This window comes from Ursus americanus, chromosome 14 (assembly GCF_024610735.1).
Source record: "Ursus americanus isolate L20-20 chromosome 14, mUrsAme1.1.p, whole genome shotgun sequence".
NCBI lineage: Eukaryota > Metazoa > Chordata > Mammalia > Carnivora > Ursidae > Ursus > Ursus americanus.
The window spans coordinates 56,475,780-56,503,572 of NC_142140.1; the positions used below are offsets into that span (position 1 = coordinate 56,475,780).

At 60.5% G+C, this 27,793-nt stretch overlaps 1 protein-coding gene across 7 annotated transcripts in view; it reads left to right on the forward strand.

Moving 5' to 3' along the window:
* PTPRS (protein tyrosine phosphatase receptor type S) overlaps window positions 1-26,542 on the forward strand; it is a 96,629-nt gene extending 70,087 nt beyond the window's left edge. For 2 of the 7 annotated variants that reach the window (XM_087867369.1, XM_087867368.1), the window contains exons 11-34: window positions 4,380-4,685; window positions 5,973-6,166; window positions 8,705-8,822; window positions 10,252-10,857; window positions 11,305-11,402; window positions 12,062-12,315; window positions 12,942-13,035; window positions 13,139-13,354; window positions 13,825-13,982; window positions 14,507-14,518; window positions 14,774-14,886; window positions 16,646-16,693; window positions 17,750-17,847; window positions 17,924-18,047; window positions 18,608-18,783; window positions 18,877-18,996; window positions 20,392-20,546; window positions 20,620-20,905; window positions 21,102-21,280; window positions 22,005-22,131; window positions 22,313-22,438; window positions 24,231-24,385; window positions 24,552-24,687; window positions 25,228-26,542. In XM_087867369.1, coding sequence (XP_087723495.1) covers window positions 4,380-4,685; window positions 5,973-6,166; window positions 8,705-8,822; window positions 10,252-10,857; window positions 11,305-11,402; window positions 12,062-12,315; window positions 12,942-13,035; window positions 13,139-13,354; window positions 13,825-13,982; window positions 14,507-14,518; window positions 14,774-14,886; window positions 16,646-16,693; window positions 17,750-17,847; window positions 17,924-18,047; window positions 18,608-18,783; window positions 18,877-18,996; window positions 20,392-20,546; window positions 20,620-20,905; window positions 21,102-21,280; window positions 22,005-22,131; window positions 22,313-22,438; window positions 24,231-24,385; window positions 24,552-24,687; window positions 25,228-25,296 — 3,968 coding nt within the window. In that variant the 3' untranslated portion in view covers window positions 25,297-26,542. The remainder of the gene's footprint in view (window positions 1-4,379; window positions 4,686-5,972; window positions 6,167-8,704; window positions 8,823-10,251; window positions 10,858-11,304; window positions 11,403-12,061; window positions 12,316-12,941; window positions 13,036-13,138; window positions 13,355-13,824; window positions 13,983-14,506; window positions 14,519-14,773; window positions 14,887-16,645; window positions 16,694-17,749; window positions 17,848-17,923; window positions 18,048-18,607; window positions 18,784-18,876; window positions 18,997-20,391; window positions 20,547-20,619; window positions 20,906-21,101; window positions 21,281-22,004; window positions 22,132-22,312; window positions 22,439-24,230; window positions 24,386-24,551; window positions 24,688-25,227) is intronic. The other 5 variants (XM_087867371.1, XM_087867372.1, XM_087867370.1 and 2 more) reach the window with 5 other exon arrangements.
* Window positions 26,543-27,793: the final 1,251 nt, after the last annotated feature.

Genomic DNA, 27,793 nt, shown 5'->3' on the forward strand with positions numbered 1-27,793 from the left:
TGCCCACTCCTAGGCGTGGGGAGGGCTGTGTGAGGCCGTCCCAGCTCACACCCCATCGAGCACAGTGCACGGAGACCGACCGCCCCCCCAGATGGCCCTGCCCCCCGAGGCAAGGTCCCCCATTGCCAGGGGCAGGAGTAGGAGGGGTGGGGGTACAGGTCCCAGGACAGGCTCTTGAATCCCTGGAGCTCTTTGCTGTGCCTGCCCTGCCTCCCTGTCACAGACAAGTCACCTTTTGGCCAGAACACTGCAGCCGGCAGCTGGCTCTGGGCCACGTTGTGGCCCCTACCGCCACCCTCCTTGCCTGGTCTGAGCTCAAGGCCTTGGCAGGCCCCTGATCCCGCTGTCTCCCTGCCTCCCCTCCTCCCTCTGCCCCTCTTCTGTGCTCAGCCTAGCCCGGTGTGGCCTCCACCGCTGTGGCCTCCACCCCCGTGGCCCTCTTCCCCTCTCCTCCCCCTTCTCAGTCAGTCACAGCGCACTGCCCCAGGCCTTGTTCCGGAAGCAGCCTCGGTGTTCAGACCTTCAAGTCCCCCCTGGGTGTGTGCACACAGGGGGTCACGGGTCAGTCGTGAGTGACAGCAGCTTGGGCCTGGGTATCTGAGCCGCTGGGATCAGGGGCCTCGGAGATGCAGCACCCCTGCCACCCCAGCTCCCTTCCCTCCTCCCTACTCCCCCGTGCTGAGCCGAGCGCTCTGCAGCTCCCAGCGTCTGGGTGTGTTTGTGCGTGAGGCGATCAGTGAGGGTGTCCTGTGGCTTGGGTGGCCACGTGAGAGAGACTGGCACAGGTGCCGCGAAGGTGAGTACGCGCTGGTCTCAAGCAGGTTCACAAAAACAGCCCACCCTGCGTGCCCCCCCCCCCCCAGCCTGTGCCCCAGCTGCTCTGGGCTACACAGAGTCCAGAGCCCAAATTGAGCCCCCTCAAACTTTCTGGCCCACGGCCAAGAGCCACGCCTGCCCCGAAATGGGGAATCTGGAACTACCTGCCCCCCATGCCTGTCCATGGGTCTGTCCCACCCTCCTCCCATCCCCTAAGATGTCACGCAGGTTGGGCTGGATTGTGAAGGAGGCGGCCTCCACGGTCGTCAAGAAAGAGTCTTTGGCCCAGCCATGCGAACCTCCGGGGCGGCCCAGGACAGGGAGTGGGGGAGAAGGGACTCCCCACTTCTCACCCCAAGACGGGTGGGGCCGGAGAGAACTGGCAGCAAGACTCAGGGCCAGGCATACCCCCTGGGGACTGCGGGCTTCTTAGGCTGAACTCAAGGGTAGGTGGAGGCCAGACCACTCAGCCGTGGGTCTCCCCACACCGTCTCACCTTCCCGCCTCGTCGGCGCCAGTCTGGAACTGCAGCGTGCCCACACTGGGGGCCAGAGCAGGGCTTGGGCCCGCTTGCGTCCGGAGACCCACCCAGAGCTCGGTCTGGCCTTGTAGCTCAGCACTCCGCCACTCCCTCTCTCGTAAGAAAGTCTTATAAGTTAGCAGTTGAAGAGTGGAAGGTAGGTAACCAGACTGGGCGTTTTCTGGAAGGCGTCTTTCTTTCTTTTATTATGGTTTTTTTTCATCATCATCACCATCACTGTTGTTTCTTATTTTATTATGGTTTTGATTTTATTCCCCCCCCCCCTTCTCAGCGAATCCATTCCTTCCAGTACATTCTTTGGTTGGTTTTTCCACCACTGCCTGATTCCCCCAGGCACTTTTGGTTGGGGTGGCTGGTCAAGAAATGGGGGAGAGGGCCCTAAGTGTCTGGTATCAGAGGAGGGGATGCCGGCATTCACCTTAAGTGAGGCCAGAGGGTCATTCTAGTTGAAGTAAGCCATTGGAGAGGCTTCTGAGGTGTCTGGTAGTCTGATGTCTTCGAGGGCAGGGGCCTCTGATTCTTCCCTGGGTGGCCCTGGCATGGGGTCTGCACATAACAAGTACTCTCTAAACACGTGCTCAGGGAACAAATGGGCCTGCCATGATGGCAAGGGTTCTCTGTGCCTTGACAGGAAGCAAAGCCAGTGGCCTCTCTGGGCCTCCCTGCAGGCAAGGAAAATTCTGGAGCCATGGGCAATTGAAGTCCTGTGGTTCCAGCCATCCTCAGCTGGCCTGAGGCTGAGGTCTGAGTCCCCATTCTCACATCAAGACAGCCCCTGGACCACCGCTGAGCCGGGGTTCAAATCCTGGGTCTTGCCACATGCTCGTGGCAAGGCAGCTTTGCTGTTTCCGGCCTCAGTTTCTTCATCTGTAAAGTGGGAGGTGATACGCAGAAAGCACCCAGGGTAGGTGGGGTCTGGCACCCAGTAGGTACACAGCCAATGGCCATAGAAAACCAGGCAGCTGGGCTTTGAAATTGATCCCCCCACGTGTAATGTGGAATGAGGCTGGAGGGGTGATAGTTCTGGCCATTTGTGTGTCTTGAGAATTAAATGAGGTATCATCGGGGGACACATTTTGAGTGTAAAGGGCTTAGGGTACGGGGTGTGCAGAAGATGCGATGCATAGACTGTGAGGTTTGTTACCAGGAATGGCCTTAATACAGTCTCATAGTAGGTACTGAGCAGATGAGGACTTAATGTTATTCCCATAAAGCCCTTAACACACACAGTAGGTGGTTAATATGTGAGAACTATTGCTGTTATTTAACAAAGCCCTTTCTTAGCACGCTGCCTGGCACACCATGGGTGTTTCATAAATGCTCTTTTAAATCTAAGCACGGTTTGTCATGGTGCTTGGCCCATAATTGGCACCCAACGAATGGAAGCTGTTAGTCATTTGTAACAAGCTTTTCCTGGTGCCCCGTGCATAGTAGGTACCACAAACACGGGGGCTATGATTATTGTTGCGTGAAGCCCTTAACGTAATGGCTGGCATACAGTAAGTGCTTGATAAGTGGCACTTCATTGAAGAAGATTGGCCTGGCTCTAGGCACATAGTAGGTGCTCAGATAGGAGCCATTGTCCATCTGATGGGGCCTAGCATGGGTTTTGGGTACACAGGTTTTGCTCAAAACGTAACATTGTTGTCTGCAAAGCCTTTGGCACTGGGTGTGCGAACAGTAGGTGCTCAAGAAGTGAAAACTGGTACCATTCATATAGAAGGCCCTTAGCACAGCCCTCGGCACACAGTAGGTGCTTAAGAAGCGAGAACTACTAATGTTCTACAAGGCCCTTAGCACACTGCCTAACACATAGTAGGTGTTTAGTAGGTAGGGACTGTTGCTGTTTTTTCAGTAAGGCCCCTACCACAGGGCCTGGCGCATAGTAGGTCCTCATTATGTGGGGGCTAGTACTGTTGTCTGATAAAGTCCTTAGCACGGTACCTGGCATGGAGTAGGTTCCGTGTGAATGGCACCTGCTGTTTTTATCTTTGGAGGGCTCTGGATGCCCAGCCCACAGCAGGCGCTCAGTAAGACTTGGCCGTTGATTCTGACGGCGTTAGTGTAGTGTCCTAAGAACTATGATCGGCAAAGACCTTGGCACACGGTAATCGGGGCTGCCCTGTCTGTAAAATCCTGAGCCTGCTACCAGCCCAGGTGTCCCGTTCACAGGCACTTGTATTATGCCTTACAAAACCCTTGGCACGCTAACTGGCAAACAGTAGGTGCTCAAGACACGGACATTATTTTGTCTTCCAAGGAGGCTGAGAGGGTGGTCCTAGTTGAAATAAGCCATGGAGTGGCCTCCGGGGCCCCAGATAGAGCAGGTGTTCGGTACATAGATGCTTTTCCCGGTAACCTGTGAAGCTCTGACACTGTGTCCAGCATACAGTAGGTGCCCAGTAAATGGGACTTTCACTGCTTTTACGCAGCAGTGCTACTCCCCTGGCACACAGTAGGTGTTTGGCAAATAAACGCATTTACTCTTATCCTATATAAAGCTCAGCACTATGCCTAGCACACAGTAGGTGCCTGATAAATGGGCTTTTATTGCAAGTATCTGGCATGGTGCCTGGCACACAGTAGGTGTTCCATAAACAAGTCCATTTACTGTTCTCCTGTGACGCCCTTGGCGCTGCCTGGCACATAGCAGGGGTTCAACAGACAGATGCTCTTCCTGTTCCTCTGCGATGCCCCTGGCGCCGTGCCCAGTGCACGGTAGGTGCCTCACGCACGCGGATGTTACCGCTACCCCCCCGGGACCTCCTGCGTGCCGGGCAGGTGCAGCCCTGGGCGCTGAGCGCAGTGTTCTTGGCCAGCCCTCCCGGCCCCCATCCCCACCCGTCCATCTCACCTTTGGTTGACACCCACTTCTTTTGGGTTCGACTTCTCTTTGGTTTGGTTCTGTTTTGTTTGTTATCATCTTCTGTTTTATTTTCTCTTTCCCATCTTTTGTTTCCCCGCCCCCTCCCCGCCCATCCCGCCTCCCCTCCCCGCCCCCACGTTCTCCCCCCTCCAATAGAACCGTCAGCCCCCCCTCAAGACGTTAAATGTGTCAGCACGCGCTCCACGGCCATTTTGGTAAGTTGGCGCCCACCGCCGCCGGAAACGCACAACGGGGCCCTGGTGAGCTATAGCGTCCGCTACCGACCGCTGGGCTCGGAGGATCCGCAACCCAAGGAGGTGAACGGCATCCCCCCGACCACCACTCAGATCCTGCTGGAGGCGCTGGACAAGTGGACCGAGTACCGCATCACGACTGTCGCTCACACAGAGGTGGGACCAGGGCCCGAGAGCTCGCCCGTGGTCATCCGCACCGACGAGGACGGTAAGCACTGGCCCCAGCCGGGGACCCCGCAGGCCCCAGCCCGCCCCGCACCTCGGCACCTTCTGGCTCTGCAAAACGGGGCTGGCTGGTGGTCAAAAGGTAGAAGGCACAGTCTTGAGGGCGAGACATGAAGCAAGCAGCCTCCCCACGGAATCCTGGGCTCCTTGATTCTGGAATTCTGCGTGCTAGACGTTCCAGGCAGTGTTTTCTTCCGGGCCCTTGTACCTGGAAAGTTAAGCTGGCAGCCCCGTATTTTTTGGTCCGATGGTGGAAAGTATGGAAACAGTGAGGGGAACAGCCAGCAGCACTTGCAACAAACTTAGGGTCCTTGACCCCAGAAACCTAGCTTGTAGACTCTTGGGATCAGCCGGGATAAGCCAGGATCTGCAGCTTCCTCGGTCTGGGCCATCTTATCTGGCAAGTAGGTAGGCTGTGCGCGCTGGTGACGTTTAACAACCAGCTTCTGGGGCACGGAGCCCAATTTGTAGCAATGGCCAGTTTCTGTGGTGTAAGTATCCCCACGGGGGCTGACTTTCCAGCTAGAAAGCTTTGAGCTGCAAAGGGAGGTGAGGCTCTGGTCTGGAGTCAGTTGGTAGAAGCTGGGGCATGGGGAGAAATGAGAGCAGCCAGCTTCTGCGATAAAACGCAGTTCCTGGGCCTTGGGAAGCTGGCTTGCCTTCTGAGCCATGGCCTAAAAGGTTCTGTGAGCAGCCCCACATTAGGTCAGGAGAGTGGGGAAGAGACGAAGCGGTTGTTCATGCCAGACCTCAGGGTGTGGCTGGGTAGGAAGGGCTGGGATCCGCGGGGTGGCTGCATAGTGGGACGCATGGGAGCGTGCAGCTGGACTGCCTGGGTTCAGATCCGGGCTTTGCTTCTTACTAACTCTGCGATCAGGGGCCCAGCTCTCGGGCCCCAGTTTCCCCATCTATAAAATGGTAGTAAGAGCCCCTGCCTGGAAGGGATGCTGTTAGTATGGAGGCAGGTGGGTAATGCCCATGGAGCGGGGCATGCAGGGCCCACCATGGCACGTGGCCCTGGGCAGGTGGCTTAGGCTCTGGGGGGCCTCAGTTGCCCATCTGTAAGTGGGGGACAGCATCGGGCCCCCTTCCTGCCCCCGGGCCGTGGGAGCCGTGAAGGAGGCCTGCCCTCCCAGCTGGTGGTGAGTGTGCAGACCGCCAAGTTAACCGGCAGCCACTTGGCACCCTGGCATCGGGCAGCGGTGCTGCCCGGGGGCAGCGCCAGGCGCCCCAGTAACGGCCCTGCCCGCCCCTCCCCTGCCCCCGCCAGTGCCCAGCGCGCCGCCGCGGAAGGTGGAGGCGGAGGCGCTCAACGCCACGGCCATCCGCGTGCTGTGGCGCTCGCCCGCGCCCGGCCGGCAGCACGGCCAGATCCGCGGCTACCAGGTCCACTACGTACGCATGGAGGGCGCCGAGGCCCGCGGGCCACCGCGCATCAAGGACATCATGTTGGCCGATGCCCAGGTGGGCAGGGCGCTGGGGCGGGGCCTGGGTGGGCGGGGCTCCAGGTGGGCGGGGCGGCACCCAGACCCTGCGCTCCTGCCTTCTCCCTGCTTCTCTCTCTCTCTCTGGCCACCTGCTCACCTACTCCTCTCTCCCCTGCCGCCTCCTCCCACGCTCAGTGGGAGATGGACGACACAGCCGAATATGTAAGTAGCACCCCTGCCCGGCCATTGCAGTGTTCTCCCGCGGGCTGTGCAGTGATGTGACACCCCTCCCACACTCCCCCTGCATGTCTCTTATAAGAGGATCTTCTCTCCTGGGCCCCAGATGCCTACTGGTTACTTGGAGCTTGCAGCCTCAGTTTTCAATCAGGCAAATGGGCATGGGCGCCCTGCTGGGGTCCTGGACCCAGAGGGTACACGTTAGCCCTCTTACCTGGATGGCCCCTACACCCAGTGGGCTCACACGGTGTCCCTCCTGCCCAGCCCCCAGCCTTGCTTCTGCTGTGGCTTTCACCACCACACCTTCGCTCAAGCTTTTCCTGCAGCCCAGACCCAGCCCTACACTCCACAGTCTCCCCTATTGGACCCAGGCCTGGCAGATCCAAACTGAGCCACTTTCCAACGCAGCCAGACCCTTTTATCACCCAGCTCAGGCTTCTCTGACCTTGAAGTTTCTTTCTCTGGCCACAGCATCCACTTCATTGTAGCCCTTGAGTGGTGAGAGGGTCAATGGGCCCCGGGGTGGGGAAGGCTGCCTGCAGGACTGTTTCTGTCACACACACCCCCCACCCCACCCCAGCTTTCTCCGGATGCCCTGAACCAGTCCACATGGCTGTGTGGCACTTTGGGCCAGTTGCTGCCTCTCCTTGGGCTGTCTTCCTGCCCTAACACAGAGGCACGGGCTCTTCTGAGAGCCCCAAGTCTGATGTTAAATTGACACCAGCCCCACCCACCCACTCACATAGGATTTGCCTCTTCCCTACCCCCAGGCTGGAGGGGTGAATTCCCACTGAGGGCTCAGGGGCAGGAGACCCTCTCTTCATGCATCCCTGGCCCCCTCGTCATGCTCCTGACCTGGGGCCACCCCCCAGCCCCCAGGCATGCCGGACTGTGTTTGTGGTTGTGCATGCGCGGGGACGTGGGCACGTGTGGGACCGTGAGGGCCGACGCCGATACGCGTGCAGGGTTGGGTGGCTCAGACATGTGTTGGACAAGCCGTAATTTCCTGAGCGGTGACCAGGACGGACCTGAGCCCGCCCTCCTGGGGGTCACAGTCCAGTGTGGGAGAGGACGGCTAATTGGAACAAGACACAGATACACTTGGCCCTTGGACAGCACGGGTTTGGACTGCAGGGGTCCGCTTATCTGCCCGTTTCTTTTTGGGAAACACAGTGTGGTGTTGTAAGTGGACTCTCTCTTCCTTGTGACCTCTTTTCTTCAGCTGCTTTAATGTAAGAATACGGTACCTAGTATGTGTAACATGCAAAAGATACGTTGGTCAGTTAGTTATCAGTAAGGCTTCTCGTCAACAGGAGGTTAATGGTAGAGTTTTGGCGGAGTCAGAAGTTCTGTGCAAATTTTCAACTGCATGGGGGTCAGCACCCCTAGCCCCCGCGTTGTCCAAGGTCAACTGTACGTGTCTAGTGACAGCTCTGGCTTGGGGCGAGGTCTAGACAGTGGGGTAAAGGTTTACTGATGAGCTCTCTGAGTTGGGGGGTGGGCAGTCCTGATCTGTAGCTTTCCCCCCCTTTCTGGGATGTAAAGACTCCCACCGTGTCCAGTTCGAGCGCCCTGTGGGGGGTGTGGTAGTCACGCTGTAGCTTTCTGCTGCAGACACGAGACAGAATCACCTGGGGAGCATCGATAGTAGTAAGATGTGAAACAATTAGGGGAGGGTGGGTTTCGAGTATGTATTACCATTGTTCTTAGTACTTATCAGTACATTTATATAATTGACTTCCCGATAACAGCTGTGTTTAATACCGGCTTGCGAAATTCCTGAGAATTTAACTATTGGCTCTCGTGGCCTGGTAGAGGGAATCTCCCTCACACCAGTGGGCGTAGTGGAGGCAGAGGGCACAGCCTGTGCAAAGCCCCTAGGGTGTGAGCGTGCCTGGCATATTGGAGCAGTGAGGAGGCCCGGGTGGCTGGGTCAGAGGGGGAAAGCGGGAGGAGGTGGGGGCAGGTAGTGAAGGCTTTGGGCTTGTACCCCAGGGAGGTGGGAGCCCTGGAGGGCTGTGGGCAGAGGAGGGCAGGACCTGACTGGGCCGGGGGCCCGGGCGTGCACTCACGGGCGCCCTCTGGTGGTCACTGCGGGGAGGATGGACTGGGGGCAAGGGCGGGAGCCAGGGGACAGGGCTGGTCCAGGTGGAAGATGATGGGGGAGCAGGCCGCATGTGCCCATCTTCGCATGGACATGCTATGTGTCGGGGTCTGTGCATGAGCTCGGATGCACGCCTCTGCCCGCAGACCTTGCTTGACCCCAGCCCGGGGAATGGGGGTGGGCAGGGCCGGTCTCAGTCCCGCTCGCATCGCTGACCGCCACCCCGGCCTGCAGGAGATGGTCATCGCAAACCTGCAGCCCGAGACCGCCTACTCCATCACGGTAGCCGCCTACACCATGAAGGGCGACGGTGCTCGCAGCAAACCCAAGGTGGTCGTGACCAAGGGAGCAGGTAGGAGACTCCCCCACCGCAGCCCCGTTGCCCCCAGAGCATCCCACGGAGTTCTTGAGCTGACGCAGGGAGAGAGCACTAGGCAGCCGGGCCAGTGAGAACAGAAGTGAGGGGCCGACCCCCAGCATCTCCTCCTCCCTGGCTTCCCTGACCGCTTAGCTCCAGCCCGGTGAATACCATAACCAGGCCTCTGTCCCATGCCGGCTTCACCTGGACTGTTCCTTCTGTCTGGATACCCTTCCCCACCCCGCCCACACCCCGCATTCTCAGTCCAGTGCTCCCTCCGGGCAGCCCCGGCGCCCCCCTTCCCTCGTCACAGCTCTCTGATCACCCTGGGTGGGTTGTCATTTGGAGGTGGTGTGCCCATCGCCCCCACTGCACCGTGAAGCCTCTTCTCCTAGTGTCCCTGCCTTAGTTTCCCTTTCTGGCCCCGCCAGGGCCCTATCATCAGTCCCAAGGGACTGTTTTTACCCCAGCCAACATGGAGGAGGGAGAGGCAACCGTGAAAATACAAGGGGAGGGTGTTGTGGGCAGATGGCACAGCCCGGGCAAAGGGGAACATGTTTGTTGTGTTTTGGGGATGATAGGCCCTGAGCCCTCCACCCCACGGCCCACACCTACCCCTTCCCCACGGACCCTCCCTCAGCCCACAGAGCCCAACATTCCGGGCCAGCTGGACACAGCCCCTCCCCACGCTGCCGCTGGTCCATGTCCATGCTGTTCCCTCCATCTGCCTAGTTTCTGAATCCTGCAGTGTCCAGCACCCTCGTTACCTCCTCCAAGAAGCCTCCCCTGGTCTTTTCCTCTTCTCTCAGCCACATTGCACTACAGCCATGCTTGTCAAGCAGACCCGCTGCATATGCTGTGACTGCTCAAAGCACAGTTCATGAAAGGTCCTGATAAGTCCTGCGGGAGGAGAAGACTGGTTTTATTTGTGGTGCTTCTCTCCTGCAGGACTTACCAGGACTTTGGCACACTGATTACTACGGAGACCGTGAGAACCGTGGGGCAAGGGCAGGGTTTTGGACATTCCTGTGTCCCGTGGATATTAATCATATGCCAGCAGGAGGCAAGGGGGCAAATCAGTGAGGCAAGGGATGAGTGACTTATGAACTAAAAGAAGAGGTAAACATACGAAGGCCTGCTCTGGCATCTGCAGATGTTTTCCTTTATCGGGTTCTCTAAGTCCCTGGCCTCCTCGCTCTTCCTTCTACTCACCCAGCACAGTGACACCTCAGGGCCTTTGCACAGGCTGTTTCTTTGCCCGGAATACCATTTCCCCCAGGTCTCCCTGCCTCCCTCGCTCCCTTTAAGTCTTTGCTTCGGAGTACAGCCTTCCTGAGGCCTGCTTTTAAAAATTGCAGCCCTACCCCTTGCTTCCTGACTTGGATGGCCACGTGGCCCTGACACTCCTGCTGTCTCCCCGCAGTGCTGGGCCGCCCCACCCTGTCGGTGCAGCAGACCCCCGAGGGCAGCCTGCTGGCACACTGGGAGCCCCCAGCCGGCACCGCCGAGGACCAGGTGCTGGGCTACCGCCTGCAGTTTGGCCGCGAGGACTCGCCCCTGGCCACGCTGGAGTTCCCCCCGACCGAGGACCACTATACGGCTTTGGGTGTGCATAAGGGGGCCACGTACGTGTTTCGGCTGGCGGCCCGGAGCCGAGGAGGCCTGGGCGAGGAGGCGGCCGAGGTCCTGAGCATCCCTGAGGACACTCCCCGTGGCCACCCGCAGATCCTCGAGGCAGCCGGCAACGCCTCAGCTGGTACCGTCCTGCTACGCTGGCTGCCACCCGTGCCCGCCGAGCGCAACGGGGCCATTGTCAAGTACACGGTGGCTGTGCGGGAGGCCGGAGCCTTGGGCCCCGCCCGAGAGACTGAGCTGCCGGCGGCGGCCGAGCCGGGCGCCGAGAATGTGCTCACGCTACAGGGCCTCAAGCCCGACACGGCGTATGACCTCCAAGTGCGGGCCCACACGCGCCAGGGCCCCGGCCCCTACAGCCCCCCCGTCCGCTACCGGACATTCCTGCGGGACCAAGGTAGGCGCGCGGCGATCCCCGCACCAGAGCCGGACCGGGCCTCGTGCCCACCCCCACCCCAGCCCCCTCCCTCTCCCCCGCCCAGGTAAGTGGTCACTTTTCTGCTTCCTTGTGGACACTCGAGGCGAGTCCGGACCCCGAGGCTCCGGCGTTGGCAAAGGTGGGACGTGCCTAGGTGGCACCGCCGCCCCCACCAACCCCCACCCCCCCTCCCCCTCCCCCCTCCTGCTCCGCCTTCTCTCTGCAGCAGCGCCGTCTCCCCCTACCCCGGCAGGGACTTGGGACAGGGCCAGGCAGGGCCAGGCAGTAAGGCCATGGGCACAGGCACAGCGGATGACAGGGAGCGCCTGGGCCGCCCCACCCCACCCCACCGGCCCTCCTCGCCTCACCCCCAGCACTCACAGGCCTGTCTTCTGCTCTCTCCCGCTCGCCTGCTGCCCGGCACAGTCTCACCCAAGAACTTCAAGGTGAAAATGATCATGAAGACGTCAGTCCTGCTGAGCTGGGAGTTTCCTGACAACTACAACTCACCCACACCCTATAAGGTGCGGCCCCTCCCCCCGGCCCGGGAGCAGGCGGGCCAGGTTAGGGGTTGGGGCTTGGCCGGGGTTGGGAATCAGCTGGACTCCGCGCTGAGTGGGATCAGGGCTCAGCTGGGATTGAGACTCAGTCTGTGGTCGAGACTTAACCTGGGATTGGGGCTCAGTCTGAGATTAGGGGTTCATGAGGATTGGGGCTCATTCAAGGTTGGTTCTCAGTCGGGTCAGGGCTCAGCTGGGTTGAGGATCTGCCTAGCAGGGAGATTTAGCCTCGGATCCAGGTTCAGTCTGAGGTCAGAGCTCAGTCTGGACTGGGACACGGTCTGTGATTAGGGCTTGGTCAGAGTTGGGACTCAGCTGGGATTGAGCCTCCGTCTAGGATTGGGGCTCATTCTGGGATTAGGGGTCAGTCAGGATTGGGACCTGGTCAGAGCCAGGCCTCAGCTGGGATTGACGATCTGTGTAGGGTCAGCAGTTAGCCTAGGATTGAGGCGTCTTCTGGGAGTAGGGCTCAGTCAACACTGGGCTTAGAGTCGAGGCTCAGCGGGGCTTGCGGCTCTGACTGGGATCACGGTTCAGCAGGGTTGAGGCTGGGTCTGGGATCAAGGTTCAGCCAGGGTCGGGGCCCGGCATGGACCGCCCGCTGAGCCAGCCCTGGCCCGCAGATCCAGTACAACGGGCTCACGTTGGACGTGGACGGCCGCACCACCAAAAAGCTCATCACGCACCTGAAACCCAACACTTTCTACAACTTCGTGTTGACCAACCGAGGCAGCAGCCTGGGGGGCCTTCAGCAGACGGTCACTGCCTGGACCGCCTTCAACCTGCTCAGTGCCAAGCCCAGCGTGGCCCCCAAGCCCGACTCCGACGGCTTCATCATGGTGTATCTGCCCGACGGCCAGAGCCCCGTGCCTGTCCAGTACGACCAAAACCACCCACCGCCCCAAGGGGTCCTCAGCCCCCCCCCCTTAGCCAACTCTGTGACTGGGGCTAGCCACGTGACCTGTCTGTGCTTTAGTGCCCTCGCCTGTGTCTAAAACGTGGGTCGTGTCAGCCCCAGCCTGTGTGGTTACCCTGATGCCTCTCGCGGGCATCGTCACTAAACGTGGCCTGTGTCTTCTCCTCCAACATGCCTCCTGTGTGCCTGACCTTCTTTGGGTTCTGGTTTCCCAGGCTAGTGGGGAGACAGATCTGGAAACAGACACTTTAAAGACCCATGGTGTGATAGTGAGAGTCCCCAGCGGGGAGAGGGGGACTCTGCCTGGGAAGCAGAGAAGAATTAAGGACTACAAGGATGTGTGGGTGTGGAAGCTGGGGCTTTGAGGGATGTGTAGGAGTTCAAGAAATATAATTGGGGCAGCCTCTGTAGGCGGAAGGAACCACATACTGAGAAGCCTGGAGGCTTGAATCAGGAGCTATAGTCCTATATGGCTGGGGTTCGAGGGGCGTAGAAGCAGAAGGGAAGGTTCGGAGCACAGGGACTCCCCTACCCACCTCCAGCAGGCATTGCTCGCACGTGGCCCCTGATCCTTCATCTCCCTACAGGAGCTACTTCATTGTGATGGTGCCGCTGCGCAAGTCTCGTGGTGGCCAGTTCCTGACCCCTCTGGGCAGCCCGGAAGACATGGATCTGGAGGAGGTGAGGTGGGGCCCAGACCTGCCAGGCCCAAACCTGTCCTGACTTTTGGAAACCCTGTTGCTGCCAGCCGGCCTCTGAGCACCCTGCACCTCTGTTCCCACAGCTCATCCAGGACATCTCGCGGCTACAGAGGCGCAGCCTGAGGCACTCACGCCAGCTGGAGGCGCCCCGTCCCTACATCGCGGCTCGCTTCTCCATGTTGCCGTCCACCTTCCACCCCGGCGACCAGAAGCAGTACGGGGGCTTCGACAACAGGGGCTTGGAGCCCGGCCACCGATATGTCCTCTTTGTGCTTGCGGTGCTGCAGAAGAGCGAGCCTGTGAGTCCCAAACGGTGTCTGCCCCTGTCCAGCCACACCCTCTGAGTGTGCAGGCCCTGGTGTGGCCTCAGCCCCCAGGGCCCCGACCTCAGAACCAGACACAGACCCTCCCAGCTTCCCGTGATCGGGGCTGGGCAGAGGGAAGGACTTGAGGTTGGGGGTCTTTTCCCAAGGGGGAAAGCTTTTTAGAGGAAGGGACTTGGGACCTAGGGCTTTGGTGGCCGTGTAGGAGTTCAACCAAGACAAGCCGTCTCCAGGATTTGCACGCGCAGAGGCCTGGAAGTGCAGCGCGAGAGGAGCAGAAGGACTTCAGAGTGGCTGAAGCCAGGGGAAGGATGGGGAGAGCAGAGATTCGGGCACCACAGGAGGGTTTCGGTAGGGGAGGGACACAGGTGTGTGTTGGAAGACCCCTCTGGCCGCCGTAACCCGCAGGGCCACTGACGGAGGCCCCTCCCGCCCTGTTCCTGCAGACGTTTGCGGCCAGCCCCTTCTCAGATCCCTTCCAGCTGGATAACCCAGACCCGCAGCCCATTGTGGACGGAGAGGAGGGGCTCATCTGGGTGATCGGGCCCGTGCTGGCCGTTGTCTTCATCATCTGCATCGTTATCGCCATCTTGCTCTACAAGAAGTGAGCCCTGTGCACGCCCCACTGGACAGGAGGGAGGGCTTCCTGGAGAAGGAGGGAGGGTCTGGAAGGTCCAGGGAAGGCTGGTTGCACAGGATGACCGCAGAGGTTCTCTACAATACAGATAGAAAAACGCGGCTCAGAGAGGTTAAGCCACTAGATCAAAGTCACACAGCCTGGGGAGTGGCAGGGCCGGGGTTCAGAGCAGGCGAGGGCCCCTATGCCTCTCGAGCTCCGCACGCCACTCAGCAGGATGATTTGGGGTGGCGGCTGCCTCTGTCCAGCTTAGCGAGGGGAGTAACTGTAGTGGCCACGTGGGACACGTCGCACCTTAGCAGGGGGAGGCCGCGACATTCCTCCTTGTGGTGGGGACCCAGGCAGGCAGGATTAGCCCCCTCGTCCAGGGGAGCCCCAGGCTCTGGTGGGTAAGAAAGCCGCTGGCCGTCACAAACAAGTGCTTTGTAGCCGGCACTCCCTCACCTGTGTTCTTTTCCCTCCTTCTAACCTGCGTCTGCCATCGGGAGCAGCAAACCTGACAGGTGAGAACCGGCCCGTCCCTGGGGGGCTTCAGGCAAGCGGCCAAGGGGAGGGATCGGGGTGGCCCTGCGCCCGCGGAGGTGAGGGGACACTCGGCTGGGCCGGCAGGCTGCACGCGCGTCCGTGCCTGGTCCCGGGAACGCCTTCCCACCGGCTGGGTCACACGCTCCTGGTACCTGAGCTGCGTTCACGCACGTACACGTGTGTCTTTGGACACGCACCGGTACTCACGGAATCTTCCGCTTGCTCCCCCAAAGTAAACGCAAGGACTCAGAGCCCCGCACCAAATGCCTCCTGAACAACGCTGACCTCGCCCCCCACCACCCCAAGGACCCCGTGGAAATGAGACGCATTAACTTCCAGACGCCAGGTACGTGAGTCTCCCAGGTGCCAGGATCAACACCGCCGGGGGCGGGGGCTGTAGCATGAGGGACGAGGAAGCGGCCCCTGCGGTGGACCCTCATACGCTCCTGCTGAGTGGTCTGGTGCAGCGAAACGCCCGATTCCCAAACCCCTCTGTGGATCTGGGCTTGGGAATTCCACAGGTCGGTTCTGGTTACAACCAAGGGAGGCTTTCGCAAGCTGCGTTTCACTGGTGTTTGGGGTCATCTCTGGGAGCAGAAGGGACCCCTCAACAACCAAACAAGCCAGAGAGCCCTCCTTTCTTCCTGTGGAAAGAGCTTGCTTCTGGTCCCCACTTCTGGTCTTGGGGACACTCGGGTGGGCATTCAGGTTTTTCCTCGGCCTTTTCCCACGCTCCCGTGGGATGTCCCCCTGGCGAGGTACAGAGATTGTGCCTCCCACGGGCCCTGCATGCCTCTTGTCCATGGCCACAGATGCTCATGCCCCCCTGCCTCTTCCCAGTTCCCTGTAGAGTCACACGAGTCCACTGAGGACACCTGCCATGCCTGGAGGGGGAACTCAGTGACCCAGGGTCTTGTTCATGTACGGTGATCCACGCACTCCCTCGTCTTTTCCCTCTTAGCGGGCTCATGCCAACTGCTTCTAACCAAATAAGGAGGTTTTCATTTAACTAATGGTTGCTGTTCTCCTTATGAGATCACAGCATGGTTACATCTGTCCCTCTCCCTGCACCCACTCTCTGTTTCCTGTCTCTGAACTTCCTGCCTACTTCCTGTTTCCATAATAACTGTTTCCAGAGATTTTAAACGTTTATATGTTACTGATGGCTGCAGTCCTCCTTAAGGGCTCACGCATGGCCTCACATGCGGTTCTTAATATACTCCTTTCTCTTTTCTGCTGCTGGACTGTTTCACATCAGTTCTGTTTTTATCCAAATGAGGATTTTGAGCACTTATATTTAACTGATGGCTACAGTTGCTTCTCAGCCTTCTGGCTAAGATCAAGTGTAACTGATGGCTGCAGTCTACCATAAGGGATCATGCAAGGTCCCATGTGGCACCCCTAATGTACTCCTTTATCTGTCTCTGGACTAGATCATGTCAGTTCTATTTTCATCCAAATGAGGATTTTTTTTTTTTAAGATTTTATATATTTATTTGACAGAGATAGAGACAGCCAGCGAGAGAGGGAACACAAGCAGGGGGAGTGGGAGAGGAAGAAGCAGGCTCATAGCGGAGGAGCCTGATGTGGGGCTCGATCCCACAACGCCAGGATCACACCCTGAGCTGAAGGCAGACGCTTAACCGCTGTGCCACCCAGGCGCCCTCCAAATGAGGATTTTTAACACACATATTTAACTGATAGTTGCTGTCCTTCTTAAAGCTCATGGCATGGGCCCACAGGTCCTTCCCCTGCCCCCAAGTTTCGCCCTCACCATCCTGCACCTCGTCTGAATCTCCTCTGCTGACCCCAACAGGGGACCCAAGGCCAGGTTGGTCTGGGGGGACTCGTTGACAAAAGGCTGAGAGCTTTGGGGTTTTCCCAAAGTCACGGCTGAGAACCGGGACTGGCTTCAGTCCAGTCGGAGGGATGAACGGCAGCTCCTGTAGGTCCTCGGGGCGGGGCCGGGGCAGCATGCATCCCCTGTTGAAGTCGCTCTGCCCTCTGCGTCTGTCGGCCGGCCATTGTGCGTGCATCCAGCGAGGGGTGGGGGAGGCGGGGGCCCCCCTGTGTTTTCATTTTTTTATTGTTTGCTGTTTCTGCAGATTCGGGCCTCAGCAGCCCCCTCAGGGAGCCGGGGTTTCACTTTGAAAGTTAGTTCCTGTGTCTCTCTGTTCTCGGCTTCCTTTCGCGCCCCCACCCCCGCACCCCCTGTTTGTTTTCATCCTTGGTTCTCCATCCTGCCTCCAATTTCTGTCCACCTGTCCTGCTGGCTTCTCAAGGGAGTCTGTTGGGCCCTTAGGTCGCTGGTTGTGACTGCGTGTGCGGGGGATGGGGGGCGTCCTGTGTGACAGGCAGGGGGACCCCCTGGGCAGACGGACCCAGCTTCACTCCTTAGCTCTCGGGGAGCAGCCGGGGCGTGGGGGACGGCTGGTGTTTACCAGCCAGCCTGGCCACGTTTTACTTCTGGGCTGTCACGTAGCTCCGCCATCGGGCCCCAGGAGAGGAGACGGGTCTTGCAGACCCAGACACTGGGGAGAAAGAGCCAGGCCCACCCCACACCACTCCATGCACCAGACGGGGAAATGAGCTCTCAGAGGTCAGGGGCTCCCTGCCCCTGCCCCATGCAGGCACACAGAGAGATGGGGACCCCCCTCCAGCCAGCACACACACACACACACACACACACACACACACACCCGTCTCCCCTCCCCAGTTCCCCAGCGCTCCCTGGCAGGAGACCTCGCAGTCGCTCTGATCCCAGAGGTGCAGACAGGGGAGTCCGTGCCCGGCCCGTGCCCCGGGGAGCAAGGTTCCAGGGGCCCAGCCAGCCGTGTCTGCTTCATATCTGTCACTGGCCTGCTTTTTGCCGCGACGCACCAGCAGCTTGGACTCTTCCAGGGCCACCCTTCCCCGGTCCCTGCATCCCCAGCTGGGTTGGGGGCACTGGGATGGGCGGACATCACGAGCCAGGGGGTGTCAGCCTCAGCTGGGAGCTGCTCCTCGAACGCTCCACTTGCAGACAGAGCCGCGGGCCTGGGCCCCCGGCCCCAGCGTGGGCCGTCCTGAACCCTCCCCATCCCCCGCCACTCGCTCTAACCACAGCGCGTCCGTCACAGACTCACACTGTAGAGCGCCCCCCCGCCCCCCGGCCCCCGGGCTGGCTCCCGAGTGACCGGCCCGCACCGCGGGGTCTGCTCTCCCCCCAGGCATGCTCAGCCACCCCCCGATCCCCATCGCAGACATGGCAGAGCACACAGAACGCCTCAAGGCCAACGACAGCCTCAAGCTCTCCCAGGAGTACGAGGTGAGCTAGCCCCCGCCCCCCGCCCGGGCCCCCCAGCGCCCCGCCCTGATGCCTCCCCCATCACTTTCCCCTGCAGTCCATTGATCCGGGCCAGCAGTTCACGTGGGAACATTCCAACCTGGAAGTGAACAAACCCAAGAACCGCTATGCCAACGTCATCGCGTACGACCACTCCCGCGTCATCCTCCAGCCCATTGAAGGTAGTGGCCCAGGCCCCGTCCCGCCGTTCCCTGGGCCAGAGAGAGCGTACAGACACCATGCCTCCACTTGGCCACGGGGCAGGGCCAGTGTGGACGAGCGAGGGCACAGATTAGGGAAACTGAGGCCTGATGCTGGTCACAGGCCTAGTCCAGCTCCAGCCAGAAGCTGCTGGGGATTGTTGGACGTGTAGTTAATGGATGGCTGCGGTTGTAACATGTTCCCGTCTGTGCCTCTGCGTCAGTGGTTCTCAATGCCCAGGGAACACTGGCGATGTCTGAGGACATTTTTGTGTTCACATTCTGGGGGAGAGAGAGCAAGCAGCACCTGAAGGTTGGAGGCCAGAGCTGCTGCTCAGACCAGGACAGCCCCGCCACAGAACAGTCTGGCCCCCAGTGACGGCAGTGTGGAGGTGGAGAAACCGCAGCATTCAGACTCCGTGGTTCCTTTGGGGGCAGCTTGGGGCAGTCCAGGAGGGCTCCCGGGAAGTGGTAGGCCAGATTGAACCCGTGTGGGAGGCAGCAGCACGCCTGCTGACCTCTTGCTTCTGCTCCGGCTCTAGGCATCGTGGGCAGTGATTACATCAACGCCAACTACGTGGACGGCTACCGGCGGCAGAACGCGTACATCGCCACGCAGGGGCCGCTGCCGGAGACCTTCGGCGACTTCTGGCGTATGGTGTGGGAACAGCGTTCGGCTACCATCGTCATGATGACACGGCTAGAGGAGAAATCACGGGTGGGGCCCAGACCCTGCGGCCCCTGCATCCCCATGCCCCGGGCCAGCGCCAGCCCCAGCCCACGCTCACCTCCATTCTCTCGCTTTCTACAGATCAAGTGTGATCAGTACTGGCCCAATAGGGGCACGGAGACATACGGCTTCATCCAGGTCACGCTGCTAGACACCATCGAGCTGGCCACGTTCTGTGTCCGGACGTTCTCTTTGCACAAGGTAGGGCCCGGGCTGGGGCTGGGGCCTGTGGGAGGGGGATATGGGGGTGGAAGAGGCAGACAGAAGGCCCCAGCTTCTGTCCTGGGAGCTCCCCATCACAGAGAGAAGCAAGCGTGTGGGCCCAGGCTTGACCATATTCTCTCAAAGCCCACTGGTAGACAGGGAAGCTGGGGCCCAGAGGAGGGTACCTCCCGTGTCCAGCTACATCAGGAGACAAAACCAGCAGAACCCAATGTAGCAATGAGCCTGTCGTCCCCTTGCCATCGGTTATGTCCCAGGCCTTCCCTCCCTCCTTGCCCTCTGGCCCACCCAGCCTAGGCCCATGACGGGTGGGAGACAAAGCTAGAGAGTCCCTGCTAGCCTGGGCAGTCAGGCCTGGGGCAGAGGGAATCTTTAGATGTGTATTTAACTGATGGCTGCTGTTGGTTATGTGGTTCCATGTGTCTTCTATGTCATGGTTCTCAACTGGGGCAGTTTGCCATCCGAAGGACATTTTTTCATTGTTATTATGGGGAGGTGGAGGGCTGTTGGCACCACAATGTTCCCCAGACTCCAGCCAGGTCCTCTGTCAACACGAAGCACCCACTGTGTGTCAGGCCCCGATTTGGGCACCAAGACACAGCAAGAACCAAGACAGACAAAATGTGTTGTCTTTTTGGAGCTTAGTCTCCAGTGCCAACAAGGCATTGACAGTAAATACGTAAAATGACAAATCTTACATGTAGAAGAAGAAAAGTAAACTGTTAGGGGACCTGGAGATGGTGAGGAAGGGAGCTATGAGATCTGGGAAAATAGCATTCCTGGCAGAGGCTCTGCCCGTGCAAAGGTCCTGGGGCACGACCATGCCGGGCATGATGGAGAAACAATGAGGCTTATATTATGATTGTAACAGAGTGAGTGATGGGGGGAGAGGGAGGAGGCAAGGGCCTCAGTGAGGACTTGGGCTAAGGTGGATGGGAGCCCTGTTGGGGGAGGTGGGGCAGACCTGACTCCAGTGCTCACCGTCGCCCTCTGGTGGCCGCTGTGGGGAGGGCGGACTGTTGGGGCAAGGGTCTGAACAGGGGGTCCGGGGCGGAGGGGACTGGACCAGGATGGCCACCGCCATGGAGGGGGCGAGAATCGGGCGGGTTTGGGAGAGATGAGGGCGGAGCCGGTTGGATGTGGGAGGGGCAGTGGGTCAAGGGGGACTCCTGAGTCCTGGCGAGCACCTGGGAGGATGGAGCTGCCACCAGCTGAGATGGGGGCGGATCTGGGGAGAAAGTCAGGCATGATGTTGGCCACTGTGACACACCCGGTGGGGGTGTGTGAGGCAGGTGGGCCCCTGGGTGTGAGTTTGGCGTCCTCTGTCCATGCACGGAGGGCTGCTGTGACCGGTAGTGTCCCTGTGGTCCCCAGAACGGCTCCAGTGAGAAGCGTGAGGTCCGCCAGTTCCAGTTCACGGCGTGGCCGGACCACGGGGTGCCCGAGTACCCGACGCCATTCTTGGCTTTCCTGCGGAGAGTGAAGACCTGTAACCCGCCGGACGCGGGCCCCGTGGTCGTGCACTGCAGGTACCCTGGCCGCCCCCCGCTCCCGCCCCGGGGCCTCCTTCGGGGGCCCTGACCGCCGTGCCCGTCCCCGCAGTGCCGGCGTGGGCCGCACCGGCTGCTTCATCGTCATCGATGCCATGCTGGAGCGGATCAAGCCGGAGAAGACGGTGGACGTGTACGGCCACGTGACGCTCATGCGGTCCCAGCGCAACTACATGGTGCAGACCGAGGACCAGTACAGCTTCATCCACGAGGCCCTGCTGGAGGCCGTGGGCTGCGGCAACACCGAGGTGCCCGCACGCAGCCTCTACGCCTATATCCAGAAACTGGCGCAGGTGGAGCCCGGCGAGCACGTCACTGGCATGGAGCTCGAGTTCAAGGTGGGCGGGCGTCCCCGGTGGGCGCCGGGGGGTGGCGAGGAGCTGGAGGTCGGGGCTGCCCCCCTCCCCCACACACCCCCCACTCTCCGCGCTCTGGCCGGGAAGACACACAGCCCCGCTGGCCCAGCCCCGGAGAAAGCTGGCCCCCGGCTGGAGGCTGTCCCGCTGTGACCCCCGGCCTCCTCTGTCCCCGCAGCGGCTGGCCAACTCCAAAGCCCACACATCCCGTTTCATCAGTGCCAATCTGCCTTGTAACAAGTTCAAGAACCGCTTGGTAAACATCATGCCGTACGAGAGCACACGGGTCTGTCTGCAGCCCATCCGCGGGGTGGAGGGCTCCGACTACATCAACGCCAGCTTCATCGACGGCTACAGGTACCTTCGCTTTGCCCCGGCCCCCGAGGGGTCTCCAGCCTCACGTGGGAAGCAGAGCTGGACACCCCGCTGGCCTCGTGTGGTCGTGGCTAAGGTGGAGGGGATCTTGAGCTGGGTATTTAACGGATGGCTGCTGTCTGTAACGTGGTTCCATCTGTCCTTTTTACGTCGGTGGTTCTCAATCTGGGCAGTTCTGCCACCCCAGGAGAATGGGGCCGTGTCTGGTGACATTTGTTGTGATGGGCGTGGGGCGGGCGGAGGCCCGGGGTGCTGGACGGCACAGCACCCACCAGGCATCGGGGTCCAGCCCCAGCGTCGGTGCCGAGGTGGAGAACCCCTGGCCGAGGGAGGGCGCTGCACAGAGGCTGGGGGTGGCCGAGAGCTTGGCCTGCGCAGATGCCTGGAAGGAGTTTACTGGCCCTCGAGGGGGTGGAGGGGGAGGCAGGAGAGGTCAGCGAACGTCCCGCAGCCTCCTTGAGGCTCTGGAACTGATCCTGCAGTCGATGGCTTCCCTGGGTGCAAAACGGGGTTATGGGGAGGCTCAGCCAGATGGGGAGGGGGATGGGGCACCGGCCGGCGACCCCAGGGGAGGCAGGGGCGTGGCAAGTGTGGCTGTGGGGCCCTGACCCGCCAGGCAGGGTCAGGCCGGCCCCTCACCCGGGCCCATGTCTCCCCCGGCCCATGTCTCCCCGCTGGCCCTGGTCTCACACGCCCCACACTGCAGGCAGCAGAAGGCCTACATCGCGACGCAGGGGCCACTGGCAGAAACCACGGAGGACTTCTGGCGCATGCTGTGGGAGAACAACTCCACCATCGTAGTGATGCTGACCAAGCTGCGGGAGATGGGCCGGGTGAGCCACAGCCCGGGGCGGGGCGGGCGGGGGGGAGGGCGGTGAGCCACGGACCGGGGGTGGTGGTGGGGGGGGTGAGGCATGGACTGGGAGTGGGGCGTGGCTAGGTGAGCAATGGACCGGGGGCTTGGGGGGGCCCAGCCTGAGGCTGGGCTGACTGCAGCTCCCGTCTCCTCCACAGGAAAAATGTCACCAGTACTGGCCCGCTGAGCGCTCCGCCCGCTACCAGTACTTCGTAGTGGACCCTATGGCAGAATACAACATGCCTCAGTATATCCTGCGGGAGTTCAAGGTCACGGATGCCCGGGTGAGTGCGGAGGAGGGATCGCTGGGAGATCCCGGAACCTGGGCCGGGCCCTGCGGCATGGAACCTCGTGATCTGGAGAGGGCTTCCCTAGTTGGGGGTAGAAGCAAAGGCCCGGGGGTAGGAATAAGCACTGGGTGTTGGGAGGAAGCAGAATGGGTTGTCGAGTGGACCGATCCCTCCGGCACCAAACGGGTGGGAAAGAGCTCTGCATCCCGGTGCTGATGCCACAGGGTCCCCGGGAGCATGTGTAGCACCACTCCCTGGAGAGCAAGGCCCAAGGGGATGGTGTAGGGGGGCGTGAGCGGGGTGTTCCTTGTGGAGGACGGCGTGGCAGGGCCGAAAGCAGGGTGGGAGATGTGACAGAGGGTGCAGCAAGGCAGGGTGCGCGGAGCTGCAGACTGGAAGAGAGTCGTGAACGGCGGGGCTGGGTTGCAGCACCGTGGCTGGGAGAGGAGAATGGAGGGTAGGCGGTATTGGTGGGTGAGGATTCCGTGGAGAAGGGGCAGGGGTGTGCCGGCAGCTGGTGGAGGCTGGCAGTGGTGGGTGGCGCTGTGGGGAGACGGAGGATCACTCTGGGGCGGGGGGGGGGGATGGGGCGGGTCAGTAGTGACATTGGCAGTGGGTGGCGAAGCCCGATGAGCAACCAGCGTGGCTGGTCATGGCACTTGGGTGGCGTGAGACCGTGCCGTCGGATTGGTGGGGACGTGGGCCTGGAGAATCCACGGACAGTGCCATTGGACGTGGCGGAGGGAGACAAGCATGGACGGTGTTGGGCGGGAGGCAGGCGGACCTGGAGCGTGAATGCAGGTGCCAGAACGTGGAGAACGCCAGCAGAACGCAGTCCCCCAGGTCGGCAAAGGGGGAGGTGTCCTCAGCCACGGGCCGGGGAAGAGGTGCTGGGAGGAGGGCAAGCGTTTGGCCCGTGGGGGGTGGAGAGAACCCATGGAAAATGACTTTGGGTGGCGAAGAAGGATGAGGAATCGTTGACCAGTGCTACCCGTGCCGTTGATGGTACGAGCCCAAGGGAGGCGGGAATGGAGGCCGTCGGGGTGAGCGGGTATCGCCGGGCGGCACCGTGTGGGTGGGGAGAACGTGACTGGGAACGCAGACGGTGAGTGAAGGGTGGACGAGGGTGAAGGGTTCCTAGTGACGAGTTGGGTCGCCGTGGCTGGAGCCGGGCGGAGCACGCGGTGTGGACTGGCGCCGCCGGGGAGCGGGAACGGGAGATGGAGAGGGTCTGAGGAAGGTGGCTGGTGGTGGCCATGGATTAGGAGTTAGCAGCAGCGGGTGGTGAGAGGTGGGTTGATGGCGCTGGTTTTTAAGTGACAGATGAGAGCGAGGAACGGGGGGGACAGTGGACGACAGCGCCCTGCTGGGTGGTGAAGGGTGGAAGGTGGTGCGACGGCGTGATGCTCCTGGCGGGAGAGCGGGGGAGGCTGAGGAGCGTGGTGGCGGGTGGACTGAGAAGGGCGGGTGTCGGTGCAGCACGGGGTGGCGGCCAGCAGTGGTGTTGGACGTCACTTTGGCCGTGGCGGATGGCCCCGGAGACGTGCACTGCGCAGGTGTGGACTGGCGGGCGGTGGGCGGCTAAGATGTCATCATCACCGGATGTGGACGAGCGTGGCGTCGGCACCCTGAGATGCTGACAGACTGCAAGTCCCCAGGGCAGGAGGCAGGAAACGGGGCCGGGGATGGGGAAGGCTGGAGGGTGGGGTCGGCTGGAGACAGAAGATGGGCTGGGAGGCCGGCCCGAGAGGGAAACCAGCCATGACCACTGCTGACCTCATTCCAGGACGGCCAGTCCCGGACGGTCCGGCAGTTCCAGTTCACGGACTGGCCGGAACAGGGCGTGCCAAAGTCGGGGGAGGGCTTCATTGACTTCATCGGCCAAGTGCACAAGACCAAGGAACAGTTTGGCCAGGACGGCCCCATCTCCGTCCACTGCAGGTGAGCCGCCCCTCAAGCCCGGCTGGGGAAACTGAGGCCCAGCGAGCACGGCCTCGAGCCTCCCCCAGGCTCACGAGTTTGGGCGCTCTTCGTCCCTGAGGAGTTGGGCAGGCACGTGGGGTTCTCCAGGGCGCCCACCCCTGAATCGCTGTGCCCGCCCCAACAGTGCCGGCGTGGGCAGGACGGGCGTCTTCATCACACTCAGCATCGTGCTGGAGCGCATGCGGTACGAGGGCGTGGTGGACATCTTCCAGACCGTGAAGATGCTGCGTACCCAGAGGCCGGCCATGGTGCAGACGGAGGTGAGAGCCCGGCCCCACGCCTCCGTCCTCCCGAGCTTCCGTTTCCTCTTCTGGGAGATGGGCGCAGTCAGCCTTGACTCTGGGTTGTCGCGGGCGGAAGGGGATTAGTCAGACCTCTTGACGCAAGAGTAGAGAGAAATCCAGAGCTGAGAAGCAGCCCATGGAGAGGGCAGAGAGGCGTCTGTCCCAACTCCAAAGTCACAGCAAGTCCACGGCTCAGCTAGGACCCAGACACAGGCCAGAGATCCGGAAGCTCCCTCCTGCTCCCCGGATGGGGAAAGTGAGGCCCAGAGCTAGAAGGGGCTTCCCTGGGATCACGTGTTGGGCATTCCAGGTGTCCTCCAGGCCGTCCCTTCCCGTCACTGTGGAGACAAAGCTGGAGTCAGACCCCCAGCCCCGAGGGCCCTGCTGCAGGGGGAGGGGAGGCTTGCAGGCAGGTAGAGGGGAGGTCGTTCTGGGGCCAGAGCCCAGCCTGTGTGAGTCTGCCCCTGCAGGAGCCGGGCGGAGGCCCTGACTGAGCCCTGCCCCCCTCCCCCACAGGACGAGTATCAGTTCTGTTACCAGGCGGCGCTGGAGTACCTCGGGAGCTTTGACCACTATGCAACCTAAAGCCATGGTCGCCGCCGGCCAGATGCCACCGGCCCCGATGCCTCTGCCCCTGCCGGGTGGGCCCCTGGAGGCCTGGACCCCGGCGGCCGGGGTGGGAGGAGGCAGCGGCCACGCGTCTGCACGGTCTGCAGGAGCGATGCGGCCCCCGAGCCCCCCGTGTGGTGCCCAGCAGCCTCCCGGCACCGGCCGCCGCCTTCCGATACTTGGCACATTCCTCATTTCCTTCCGATTCCAAACGAGATTCCTGGGTGGGGGGGTGGGGGGCAGTGAGCAAACAGGGGTTCTCCCCGGAACCAGAGGAGGGCGGGGCCGTGCGCTTGAGCCCCAGTCCTCCCCCCGGGGGAGCCCTCCTGCCCTGCAGGCTGGGGGTGCCGCCGGGCTGGGGGGGGTTGCAAAATTCAGCTTTCTTTTCAGACTCCGTGTAACTGTATCCAGTGACATTTCTTTTTTTTAAATAGTGTATTTTTTTTTCATTTTTTTTTAAAGAAGAAACAAACAGAAAAAGGAAAAAAAAAAAAATACTCGCCAGTCAACAAATTTAAAAAGAACTTTGCTTATACCTGTTCCGTTCACAGACAGTCTATTTTTACACCGTAGAGAACGCGCTTGTGTGGCGGCTGTGTTCGCAGGTGCGCGGCCCGTGACCCGCCCGGGGCCGCTCGGCTTCCTCCCCCTGCCGCCGACGGAAGGCGGGCCTCGCTCCAGAACAGGAGGCCCTTGTGCTCCTGGTTTCTTCCGTTTTTTTTTTTTTTTTTTTGCATTTTTCTTTTACTTTTTTAATTCTGAAACATATCAAGGACCGGTCTGGGGTGGGGGGCAGTGGGGGGGCAAGGGGGGCTCCAGCCCACCAGCGTCAGGTTCAAAAACCCACCGGGGTGGGTGCTGCCGCCGAGGAGAGGGCAGTGACCCCCACCCCCGCCCCCGCCGCCTCAGCCCCTGCCGTCTCCCGCCCCTGAGGAGGAGGACTGAACAAAACAGGGGGTCCCGCGTCTTCCGGGAGAGAGAGGCCATGTTCTGCCCGGATCAGGGACCCTTTCCCCCGGGACTATGGGGCAGTTTGGGGGCAGAAGCAGAAGGATGGGATTTCCCCCCCACCCCTGAGCAAGTGAGTTTTTCTCTTTGTACAAGAGCAGATCTGCCGTTGCTTTCAACACTGTTTATTCCAACGGAAGCAGCTGGGTGGTTTTCCCACCTCTGCGTATGTAGATATATCAACTTTGTATTAAAGGAAGATGGTCTGACCCCGGCCGGTGGTGGAGTCTTTGTCATGCCCCCGTCTCGTCCCTGGGGCGGGCGGGTGCCCACAGAGCTGATGCGTTTTCGTTCGGTCGTACAAACAGTCGTCTGGTAAGGAAGGTGGCCCAGAGAGGTAGTGCCGCTGGCCCGAGATCACACAGGGCCTGAGGGGCTATAGTGGCATTGGAGCCCAGAACCAAGGCTCTGGTGTCCAGGGGCCGCTTCACGTCCTCAGTGATAATCGTGACCATGGCTGGGCATCTGCCGTGGGCCGGCTCTCTGAGGTGTGGGGGTCATCAGCCCAATTTACAGATAAGGAAACCAAAGCTCAGAGAGGGGCAGACACCAACCCAGAGTCACACAGTGGGTTTGAAGTGGGGCTGGGATTCGTGCCCTGGTCTGTCTCCTCCACGGCTGAGGGGTCAGTGATGGAACTGAGTCCATGGAGGGAAGCATGGGGTTGGGGTCACTAGTTTTCCTATGCTGGAGGTCACCCAGTGAGTGGACCGAGTCAGACGCAGGGGCATGGGGGGGGGGCATGCTGGTCCGCAGCCTTGCCCGAGCCTCTTCGTGCTCTGACACAGGTGCTAGATAGGGGTTGGGCGGTCCCTCCCATGGTCACAGGGACAAGACAGGGAGGTCTTATTGAGGCCAGGGGCCCAGCCTAGGAAGGGTAGGGCCACCCGTTTGAGAAACCATCAGATCCAGTAGTCAGAAAGTATATATACGAGGTGTGACTAATGCCACGAATTAGCTTAGCCAAACAAATGTATCGAGTCCTGTCTCCCCCATCCCCCGAGTTCTCAAACACACAGGGAACATTTACACGGATCAGCAGTGGGGATCTCCACAAACCCCAAGAAACAAATAGTAGATAAGATAACCAGACTTGGGCCCCCAGGAGTAGATTCTGTGATGAAAAGTTAGCCCTCCCCTGAGAAGGGCCTACGATGGGAAATTTAAAAGCACTTTTCTTTTCTCTTTTTTCTTTTCTTTTCTTTTTTTCTTTTCTTTTCTTTTAAGATTTTATTTATTTATTTGACAGAGACAGCCAGCGAGAGAGGGAACACAAGCAGGGGGAGTGGGAGAGGAAGAAGCAGGCTCCCAGCAAAGGAGCCTGATGTGGGGCTCGATCCCAGAACGCTGGGATCACGCCCTGAGCCGAAGGCAGACACTTAACGACTGCGCCACCCAGGCGCCCCTAAAAGCACTTTTCTAAATAAGGCTCGGGTTAAAGAAGGAACCAGCATAGAAATTACAA